Below are 11668 nucleotides of genomic sequence, written 5' to 3'. Positions count from 1 at the left end.
AAAACATGCGAACAAACTGCAAGCGCACGATGATGATTAATACGCCACGTCTGATGAACGCCAGATCTGTTTTCTGGTTGGTTACGTCACTGTATGGCTACAGAAACCTGCGCGAAATCCTCCAGTCACTGCTGCATCAAGTTAGCGACAAGTATTGTGATAATTACCGGAAGTTATGTAAAAGGACTTTCAAAATATAAAGCAGTGATCAAAGTCAAACATCATAGAAACGTATTTAGTCAGTGCTTCTCAATCCAGGTCTTCTGGCCCTGAATTTTTTAGACTTGTTCCTCCCCCAAAATACGTGAGTCAGATTGTTAAACTTCCTCATCAAGTTCTTTGCTGCCTGTTAATGAACCCTTTATTTTATTCAGGTGTGTTCAAGTAGGTTGTTGCCCATAAAACATGCAGGGCAGGGAATCTTGATGATCTGGATTGAAAAGGACTGTCTTAAGTAAACAAATGTTGATTTCAAATAAAATTATTTATTGTCTGTTTATTTATTTATTTATTTATTTATTTATTCATGATCTGTCCTTCTTTTGATGTCTTTGTAACAATAAACTGTGCAGAATTACTTGTTTTGTTTATCTTGCCTCACTGTGGCTTTAAAAAGTGAAAAAAAAAAACTAATCGGAAATCAACAAAGTTATCAAGAAAAATTGGAACAACAAAGTTAAAGATTAGTGACTGTATTTTTCAAACCCAGCAACACCAACAGAAACACAGTCTATGATCTGAAGCCATACTTGCACTAAAGCATTCTTGTTTCGCAGTGAGGAATGCATTGAGCTCGACATTGGAAAAACCAAACAACTTCTTAACAAATGGAAGGATTAATACAGGTGAGTTTATCATTGGGCCAGGACTCAATTATTTTCCATAATCTTATTGATCAAAATAATACTTTTGAGGACTACTATATTAAAATCTTGGGGGAAAAAAAAAAAGAAAAAAAAAGAAAAACATTGTGCTTTAAAGTACAATAAAGTCTATTTTGTTCCATGCAATAATTCATTCAACATAGTTGTTGGTGTGTTCACCACTGTTTTTGTATTTCTCTTAAGTGAAACTTTTGTCATGGCAATTGCACATCAGATGTGTTCTCAAGGGAAAACAAACAGTCCCTTATCAATCGATAGATTAAAGAAGCAAGATTAAAAAAATAAATTAATAAATTAAAACAAAATGTAGGTTTTTTTCTATAGGGTAAACACAGTTCAACGTATGCACAACAGCTCATTTTAACATTTGAAGATCAATTTTACTGAAGTAAAAATTGATCAAAAAAATCAAATTGACAAATTTGAGTTTTATCTTGAAATCTCAAACAGGAAGTTCTTCCCTTTCATCTGATATGTTTCTTCATACTTCCGCAAACTAGACTCAAGAGTTGACGGCTCATCGACTGATTTTGCTTTCCGTCTCGGTGTTTCTGTTTATCATCAGTCAAACAACCGGATTTTTTGTCTCAGCAGTTCCCAGCAGGTGAGTGAAAACCTGTAAACTTCTTTAAAAACGTGTTAATTGTCTGATGTGACGCAGTTTGGCTCAGCTTAAATCACATCCTCGTTTTTCCAAGTTACTGATAACTTTTCAGTGTTTATCGGGAGCCACGCGCAGGTTAGGCCCACGCGAGGAAAGTGAAAGTATACTTATACAAGCAGAAAAATAAATATTACACATTCACAACATTTGACATCAATATCGTGTCTCATGACCTACATTGTTTTTAAATATGTTTGGTGTTTACAGTTGGGTCAAAGTGCGAGTTATAGATGTGACAAATCATCGTTTGAAATTGAAAATGTGTTGAAATATTTGAGTTTTGCAGTTATTTACTAATTCACCGTCCTGAAGATAGACATAGCCCTGCTTTTGTTCGTGTAATGAAATTATCTGGAGATCAGCTGATGCCATCATTCCTGATCATTTATTGTCGCTTCGAGCTGAAGCCCTGAGTCAGTGATATCAGCAAGTTTATGTATTTATAATTTAAATACAATTCAAGGCCATGGAGAAGGTGATATGCATTTAATCCCTACTGAAATGTTTAGATTTCGTATCTAGTTCTTCTCTTAAATAATGAACACTTATCAAATATAATACACCCAAAACACATATTAGGTTTTGAGCTGATGAATTTGCTGTACAATAGTTTATTCCCACACAAGTAATTGAGTAATTCATCCAAAAGAAATTATAAACTCTGATTGATATTCTAACTGAACTTATAAAAACTGATCTGATCAATACTTTTTCTAATGCACTAAGCTCAGCTCTTCACGACTTTTAAAGGGACCATGTGCCAAAAATAAGGTTTGAACATCAGCGCCCCAAAGTGGCAGGTACTGTTGACCTGTCCTTTCAGATTAATTTATGCACTCTCATATATTTTTATTGTGTTAACTTGAAAATAACAACATGATTCTTATTATATTATGATTAATCTGTCTTATTTATGTCTGAAACCCTCCAACTGTTGTTTCCTGCCTCCTGACAGGCTCATTGTACTCTGGACAAAATTAACTGGGTTCTCATTTATAAAGCTGTCACACTCACAAAACCATCGTATACACCAATTATAGTCAGCTTTTGGGATTTATAAAAACACAAATTGGCAGTAAAATGTCCCTAACTTTACACCACCTCTGGCGTACGCACAATATCTGGAAATGGCGACACCAACTGTAGAAAAATATTATCAAAGAAATGGTGTGAAATTTTAGACATTGGTGCAAAATCAAGTATAATCTTTCACACCAAGTCTTGTACTTTAACAATATTTGCAAAAAAAGAAGGAATACATATTTGATTCTCCGCCACAAAAGAAATCTGGATCAGAAATGTTAATAAGAACGTGAACCACTAAAATATATTCAGAAATGAAGTAGTTCTACATGTTACGAAAAACAGTTCACACATGTGATAAGTCGTACAGTATGTTGCCATACAAGTAAATTTCTAAATAAATAATTAAGATTAAAACGACATGGTTGCCATGCAAAATTGCCCATCATTAGGCTTTCATCAGGGTGTTTCCACCACCAGTAAGTGGTGGTTGGATATAAAATGCACTCTGATGCAGAGAGACGCATTGTGGTTTATCTGTCCCTGCTGGTGGAAATGACGCATGGAGACTCAGGAGTGAACAAATATCCTGAGATGATGATCGCCTCTTGAGTCCTGGCACCTTCCAAAGGGAACTGACCTAAATCCAGCTTGACTGGTTATAGTTAGGGTATGGTTAGGACTTAAAGGGGTAAAAGAACTTGAATATTTGCAAAGTTGCATGGTCTTTGACCACCTTTCTCTGGAATGCAGCCAGAAGCTTTTCAGACATTTCTTAAATGTTTTAATGTAATCTCAACAAATAAAATGGCTTGTATTGCACTCACTGCTTGAAAAAAAAGAACAACTTTCCTGGATCTAACTACTTAAATGATCTCTTGTTGCCTCTATCCATCAGCTGTAGGTTCAGCAATGTTATGCAACACATAATGAGCACAATGCATCATTTTCTTCAGTGGTTTGGTCAGCACCAGTCCAGACCTTAACCCTGTTGACGATCTTTGGTTTAAGTAAGGAGACTTTAGACAGCCATCCGGTACAGAACAACAACAACAAAAAATCACTGGAATTTATTTTTGTGACGTTGCACAACCTGATAAAAAGCTGAGGGATGCAGGCACTTTCAAGCTGTCCAGTGCAAAAAATTATACAACTCGGCTTCTTGTCCATATTTTTCAGATTATTTAGTTTTATTACATTTAAAATGTAATTGTTGTGGTTCTTCAGGTTGTGAATTTCTGATTTAAGACAAAAATGTTAATTTCAAACAATGAGTAACTGTGACTGCAGGTAGTGAGGGAAATGATCAGATCAGTCTTCTGGTTCTTCTGCATACCATAAGCAGTGAAATTACAGCCATGGTCATTTTACTGCAGTAGGTCATCAAGGGTGTTTTCCATAAAACCAAAGCCTCCTTTACCATCAACGGTAAATCGAAACAAACTTTGAATGTTCCAAGTATTTTGTTGCAAGATGTCATGTGGCTCAACTGGTTGAGCCAGCAACGCATGCACAGATGCACATTTGGTCCAGATTAGAGTCTTGCTTAAAGGCCCTTTGCTATTTGTCCAATGGATCAGCTAGAGCTGGTTAGAGCTTTCAGGTTGTTGTTGTTTTTTTTATTTTAAATAAAGTTTCTATTTCTACTTTTAGAGTCCAGTAACTTTAAAGTCATATGCTTTCCATCTCTGTGATAGTTGTTGTGTGAATTGAGGACTTGCAGACAGGGTTCTTGTAGGAGCCATCATGTAAGTTGTCAATGTTTGGGAATATGCTGATGTGTGCGCACTTGATTGGCACACATCAGCAAACAAACGCAAGATGGAGAAGATACAACTTAGTGCCCGTCATCAATATCTCCCGTGATTAGCCTGCCGCGGCTGAAGAAGATAATGGCGTTGGACAGTTAGGTGCAACAGTTCCCATTGCCGTGCATATTCTGCATTTAAAATGGGACAATCAGGAAAGCTTATTGACCAACCATCAGTTGGTACCAAAAAAGCTATAAACATTAAATAAAGGTGGAAATCCCAAAAACCCATGTGACTAGGGGTGGGAAAATCAAATAAAAAAATCTGGATTTTTTTTGCTTCACAATTTTAAAATCAATTTTTTTATTTAAAAAAATAATTTTTTTCAAATAAAAAAAGGGTTGTTTTTTTTCAAACAAATAAAAATAATCCAAAATAAATTTTTTGTCATTTTTATTGATCTTTTTACTTCTCTTCTTGAGCATTGTAGCAGCAGAATGATTATCTTGCTACTGTGTTGTTTTTTCCTAATTGAAATCAAGAAAAACGACGAGCAAAAAAAAAAAGGTTTTGTACATTCATTTTGTTTTTAATCAACAAAAATCAGCAATATTGAAAAATTGTGAGAATCGCAATTTAAATCGAATCAGCACCCAAAAAAATCGGAATCGAATCGGGACAAAAGCATATTGTCACAGCCCTACATGTGACGTTAAAAAAAAATCAGGATTTCTCAACTTAAAGTTCAATTATAGTTCAGTTCAATTCATATAAATTTATGACATCTTCATTAATCCCAGCTTCATGGCGTCTGGAGGTCCCATGATGAACGGTGACGTCTCTCGCTCTTCCGGTCAGTCGGGCACACTGGAGGAAACTCTGCAGCAGATGAACATCCTCATTCAAGAGAACAGAGACCTTAAAGGTAAGAGGAGTGTGATGGATTGTCGGGGCGAAGAAAAAACTCGGCTGCAGCTCCCAACAACGGATGTTTCTTATCAGGTCTAGTTAAACTGTCTCAGATAAAGGTTTTTTAGACTTGTAGTGTGACAAACACGCCAGGACAAAGCAGACTGCTGTTAATAGCTTATGTATTTATCAAACTCTTTCTCCCAGAGGCTCTGCGTCAGACCAACCTGATGATGAAGGAGCGTTTCGAGGGTCTGGCTGCATGGAGGGAGAAGCAGCAGCAGGAGCGGGACTTCCTACAGAGTCGGCTTGAGGAAGCTAGAGGCCAAATAGAGACCCTTACTCTTCATAACCAGGATCTGACCAAGAAGCTGGAGGAGGAGGGGAGGACAGGAGGAGCCGCAGGCAGACACCAGGTGAGGATCTTTAATTGTTAAGCTTACCTTCTGAACCCTGGTTGTGCTAAATTTTAGCCTCTTTCAAGTTGATCTGGAACTGATGGTTTTTTGTTTTGTTTTTTTTTGCATGTAATGGCATCATCCAATCAGAGTGCAGAGCTGGACGCTCTTCACGCCCAGGTTGCACGCCTGCAGGCAGAGAAGAACGACCTGGTGGCGTTGAACTCTGAGCTGCAGCTGAAGGCTGAACAGGACTCCCAAGATGACTCGTTCATTGAGATCATCAAGGTGACGGTGAGGATACCCATGAATATAATCAACAGAGACGACCAAAGCAGCAGATTTTCACATCGGATTTTCATGTGTCTGATTCAGATGGGACTTAATTTAGTGCTCTTCCTCTCAGGACGGAGGTGTTGATGGTTTGAACGAGGCATGCAGCACAGAGCGTAGCCGGCGTCCTGACTTGAGCATGACGGCGTCTCGGCTGGACAACGAAGAGGTGACGGTTAGTCAGCTGCTGCAGTCCCTGAGGAACGAGACACAACGATGTGAGCAGCTGCAGACCAAACTGGGAAACTGTACGGCCAGGTAGAAGACTGTCCTATACATCGTTTTTTGCTAATAAAAATAAAGTTTCTGTATCCATCAGCAACATCCCTGGGAAATTTCCGAGAGCTAGTTCCGATGTGCTGTGGAGAGTAGGCGAAACCAGAAGCTTGTATCAGCTTCCAGGAGAAGTTAGCTGGGAGGTTGTGATGGCTGGAAGCTGCCAGGACTCACTCTGGTTTCTTTGTAAAACTGGACATGACTTAAAATAACTCGTGGAGTGTTTTCATCACTATATGAGAGGATGTTGGAGTCAAGTGCTTTGAGAAATAAATTAGTATTTCAAGAAATCCCCAAATTGTCTTTACTGCTTTTGGTGTTTGTTCTTTTTCATAAATTTTTGTAAATGATAAATAAGGAGATTTCTTCCTTTGTAAACAGGATTGCAGAGCTGGAGGAAAGGAATCGTGGCCTAGAGGAGTCCACACAGATAACCCAGACAGAAACCAAAGAGGAATCTGGGAAGGAGGAGAAGGTTGTTTTTTTTAAATTAAATATTTAAGAGACAGTGACTCGTTTCGGTTTCCTCAAGTCTTGTTTTTAATGTGTGTATTTGATTCTTTCAGGCAGCATCTGAGGTGGAAAATCTTAAAGGTCAGATGATGACGCTCTTCAAAGAGCTGCAGCAGGCCCAGAGCAAGTTGGATGAAGCAGAAGGCATGAAGAAGAACCTGCAAGACAGGTTAGGCACAAACACACACACACACACATGAAAGATTTTGTTTAGACTGGTGAGCATGATACCTATGCAGCAAAATAAAGAATGTTGGGACATCAAGATTTTCATCAAAATCAGTTTTCTTTTTTTCTTTTTTTTTTTTTTTTTTTTTTTTAGATAAATAGATATGTTTCTTTTGTGCTCTGTAGGTGTCGGGAGGTGGAACAAGATGCTGCAACTCTGAAGGCTCAACTGGTGGAGAAACAGGCGGTTCAGTCGGAGAATGAACGGCTGAAGCTGCAACTGGGCAGCATGCAGGCACAGAGCCAGCTGGAGCAGAGGAAAGCTGATGAAGAGAGGTCAGATTACACACAAGAAGATTAATTAATCATGACCTGTATCTTAACAACATTTGCAACTCATAAAAACCAAACTGTCAAAATAGCACGTAAAGCCAAACAGTTTGATAGACGAAAAGAACAACACTGATTATCTCGTCACAGCTACAATGCTGGAAGCAGGATGCACTTGGCAGGAAGTAAACATCCAGATTTTCATCTTGTTATCTTAGAATGGGGAAATAAGAAGCAAATTTAAAAATTTGAGCTAAATTGTGAGGTTTTTACTCGCATTTCTACGACTGCAGGTCTTGCGGCAACTTCGCAGTCTGCATTCATGGAGACCTTTTTGCGTAGATGTATTGAAGGCCTGGTCTGACAAATGATGTCTTCAGGTTCATGTGAGTTATTTAGCACAGGAAAACATGAAACCAGGTTGCACTGATGGAAAAAGACGAGCCAATAGGGACAGTGAGATGCGCAGGACATTAATGCAGGGAAACCTTAAGTGCTTCAATTTATCTGGAGGTTTCTTTGGCATGAAGCACCTGCCTCAATAATTTTACTGAACAAGGCCAAACTCGAACCACCCTTGACCTTACCTTTTGCTTCTCAGAGTTAAACTGGTCTTTTTTCTTTTTTGGATCAAGGATTAATGTTTATTTAGCCCTTCAACTGGACCCCAAATCGGGCTCTTTTTGTATGATTCAGCGATCTGATCAAGTGGACAAATCATGACTCATGCAAACAGTATTTCCCATTAGCAGTGGTTTCCTTATGGTTTAATGCTCTCTTCCATACTATTACAGTATTAAAGTGGGCTTCAAATTTTGCAGATCTCAAGTGCACTTGAGAAATTAGTCTGATTTGCAGAAGCCCTTAAGAGGTCCGGTTCTCTTGGCCATGGTTCTGGAAGGAAAAGGAAGAGCTGATCAATTTTATGCAGGGGTCATAATGTTATAGCTGATCAATGTATTAACATGTTTCTTTCCTTTCCAGAAACAATTTAGCACAACTGAAGGATGCGTACACCAAACTGTTTGAAGATTACAATGAGCTTAAGGAAGAGCTGAAGAAGAAAGACGTAAGTTAATGTCAATATGAGGAAATTCCTTCATCTCATGCAACATGCTGCTTTCCACCAAAGATAAATTAGTAATAAGAGTATAAAAATATATCAAAAGGGAGTTCTGACCTGTGTGATGTTTGTGTGTGGTTCTACAGTCTCTGGTGAAGAGGGAGGTGGTGGATGAGCTGCAGCAGCGTCTGACTGCTGCAGAAGAAGCACTGGTTGCTAAACAGAACAAGATTGATGGGATGAAGCAGGAGATTTTCATGAAAGAACAGGACCTGGAGACCATCTCTGTGTTTCAGGCTCAGGTTAGTAGGTCTGTAGGTGACGACAGTAAATATAAAAAGACCATAGATAAGACCATAAAATTCATATTATTCATATTATTATTATTATTATTATTATTAATGATAATAATGATAATAATGATAATGATAATGATAATAATAATAATAATAATAATAATAATGATAACATTATTAATAATAATAATAATAATGATAACATTATTAATAATAATAATAATAATAATAACATTAATAATAATAATAAATAGTTTAACATTCTAATTAAAAATAGCTTCTTCTTTCTTTTTTTCTTTTTTTTTAAATAAAATTTTGATAAATTTGTTTTTTCTTCAGGTTTAGGATGTATTCCCATACACACTTGAGACAATGTCAGGCTTTGCTTTTGGGGCAGCCGTCATGTTTCTGTGTTTTTACCGTTTACAGGCAGAGGTTTACTCCTCAGACTTCTATGCAGAGCGCGCCGCGAGGGAGAAACTCCACGAAGAGAAGGAGCGTCTGGCTGCTCAGCTGGAATATTTGAAGAAGCAGAACACCCAGCTGCAGGAAGAGATGGACTCGCTGGGCCGGTATGCTGTCACACACGAGACATTTGTTCTTTTCACTGTCTAAGAAATAGAATAGATCATTTGGAAACTTCTACGTTTATTTTTATAATATCTGTGGTTGTTTTATGTGGAACTGGTTCACACCTTCAAAGACTTTAAAGAAGCAAAACAGAAAAAAAATTCTTGTTTTTTTTTTTTTTGTTTGTTTTTTTTTAGTTTTTTTTTAGGTTTCTTCTAATTTCTACTATTTCTACTGTTTGGTGATGACTTGCAGTGTAGCCTTCTCATGACACTGCACGCTGCTTAATTTTTTTCTTTCTTATTATTGTTCTTTCTCCTGTTTCTGCAAGGCGCTCGCTTAACGACATGCAGCGGAGACATGGGACACTCGGAGGAAATGCGCATGGACCCGGTGCTTCTCTGGTTGGAAGAGGTAAAGTGTGTCATGCAGGCCGGTTTTCTAGAAAGTGCAAGTCGACTGTGTTTTCTACCTTATCAACACACCTTCATATTTATTCACTTTTTTTTCATAATTTAAGACAAGACAAGCACTTTAGATTTAGTTGCTTTTCCTGCTTTTCCCAGTTTGTGTCTTGCAGTGAACTGGAATGAACAGAACAGGGAATCCTAAGATGAAATGCTGTTTTTTTTTCCATTATAGTTTGTACATGCTTTCTTTGGGACCCAGACTGCATATTAAATTACATTAAGTTCAAACTCCAAATTCTTTAATGCAGGAACCACATACAAAGATGGAAAGCGGGTTTTGGCTCAGACCTTTGAGCTGCAAACACACACTGCCATAAAGAGCTCTGGCTTAAACTGGCCTGATTGTGTAACTATAGATAATCATGGTGCGTCGTCTGCCCTAAACCAGTTAACGATGACAAGATGGTATCTCTGCACAGGCGTTGTTAGTGTAATAATACAGTGAACAATTATGACCTCTTGTCATGTTGGAGGATGAAACTTAAAACCCTACCAAGTGTTGAAGCTGCAGAGAAAACTCTGGCTAAATAACAAACAAGCTTTGACTTGAGCTATTTTGCTGCTCTTGAGCTCTCACAAAACCTTTTAAAGCGTGTTCTTTCAATTTTTACTGGGATTAGCAGACATCAATGACTGGAGGCCTGCGCATAGTGAGATTGTATGGACCATCCAGCATCCAGTCATCATGCAGATTGACTAATGTTTTTCTACATAGATTATCGAACAAAACGTTATCATCTAGTAACCAAAACAAAGCCAATAAAAAGCTCCACAGAATTGTTGAGAGCAACAGAGTTTGCTGATAAATCCCTGTGGGCTCTTCTCTGTGAGTGGTACTGTTTACTTTAAGATGTTGCACACGTGAAATATTTAGTGCAGCATTGTCTGCCTTTTATAACCTAAAGAAATAAATGAATGTCAGAACTTTTTGTGAAAGGAGTTTCAGCTCAAATACCTTGTGAAGTTTAATTGGAGCAATTTAAGCAGATTAAACTTGTGAATCTGTATTTGCAGGTACCGACTGGCAAAACCAAGGGAACATCCCTGAGCATGCGTGTCCCAAGTGCAATGAGATCCTGCCAGACCTGGACTCACTGCAGATCCACATTATGGACTGCATCAACTAGACCCCTATCCACTACAAGCTTCCTCAATAACTGCAGCTGCATCAGCACCTTAATCTGAGTCTTCCTCTGCCTCAACCCATACCTCTTCTCTCTGATCCCTGACGCATTACTCTGCAGATATTAAACAAGCTCCATCATATTTATCACAAGATGGAAACACTGCTTTTGGAAAGATTGATAGACTTTAGTGCCTAAGGTCTAGCCAAGCATGCACAGAGTTTGTCAGTTGTAGCTTGTTGTACATTTTTATTTAGTTCTAAAGTATTAGTCAAAGTAAAGGAAGAATGTACCAGGACATCTCATGTAGGGTTTGGAGTTTTGTACTTGCTTTGCTGTGATAGCTTACAAAAAGAAACAAGAATAAAAAATTCTTCAGGGCAAGAAGTCCGATAAAGTAACCAGATGAGACACAAATCCTCTGATCAGATTTTAGTTGCGGTCTACCTTTCATGCACATATTATTTATCGAACCAAAGTGGAGCCTTCACTGGATGAATTTGATTTTAAATCCTTTTGTATTTTTTTCCTGATTGCTTCCTTTACAATTTAAAATTGAAATTCTTTTCTATATTTTTCCTCAGTGAAAATATTTTAATTCATAATTTGAATTTTGGTGTCTGTGAAGATGAGCCTGCACCATGTAGGCACTTTAATATGAAAATATACTTGATATTTTATTAAGATTTTGCTGATGTCTGGTAATTTGATATATTTTACGTGATTGTCAACATTCAGGAGGCTTACTGACATTTCTATATTCTGTAGGTTATGAAGGCTTTCTGATTGTCATGTATTCCTGTGGAAAAATAAAAGATGAAAATTTCTGGCTCATTTTGCTCTTGATGTGGAACATTCATGTATTTGAAAACATTTAACCAATATTTCAATTGCAG

At 37.7% G+C, this 11668-nt stretch overlaps 1 protein-coding gene across 1 annotated transcript; it reads left to right on the top strand.

Annotated features, from left to right (window-relative positions):
- Positions 1-1385: 1385 nt before the first annotated feature.
- On the top strand, positions 1386-11604 carry optn (optineurin). Its single transcript, XM_079263175.1, has 13 exons — positions 1386-1488; positions 5123-5247; positions 5439-5647; positions 5780-5923; positions 6036-6220; positions 6620-6713; positions 6805-6920; positions 7106-7255; positions 8234-8318; positions 8459-8614; positions 9038-9180; positions 9510-9592; positions 10663-11604. Exons 2-13 carry the CDS (start codon positions 5127-5129, stop codon positions 10773-10775), a joined length of 1599 nt encoding a protein of 532 aa, XP_079119301.1. The 5' UTR covers positions 1386-1488; positions 5123-5126; the 3' UTR covers positions 10776-11604.
- The last annotated feature ends 64 nt before the right edge of the window (positions 11605-11668 follow it).

Source organism: Telmatherina bonti (genome assembly GCF_933228915.1).
Source record: "Telmatherina bonti genome assembly, chromosome: 23".
NCBI lineage: Eukaryota > Metazoa > Chordata > Actinopteri > Atheriniformes > Telmatherinidae > Telmatherina > Telmatherina bonti.
Note: the sequence above shows the minus strand (reverse complement) of the source record. Positions and strands in the feature narration are given on the sequence as shown.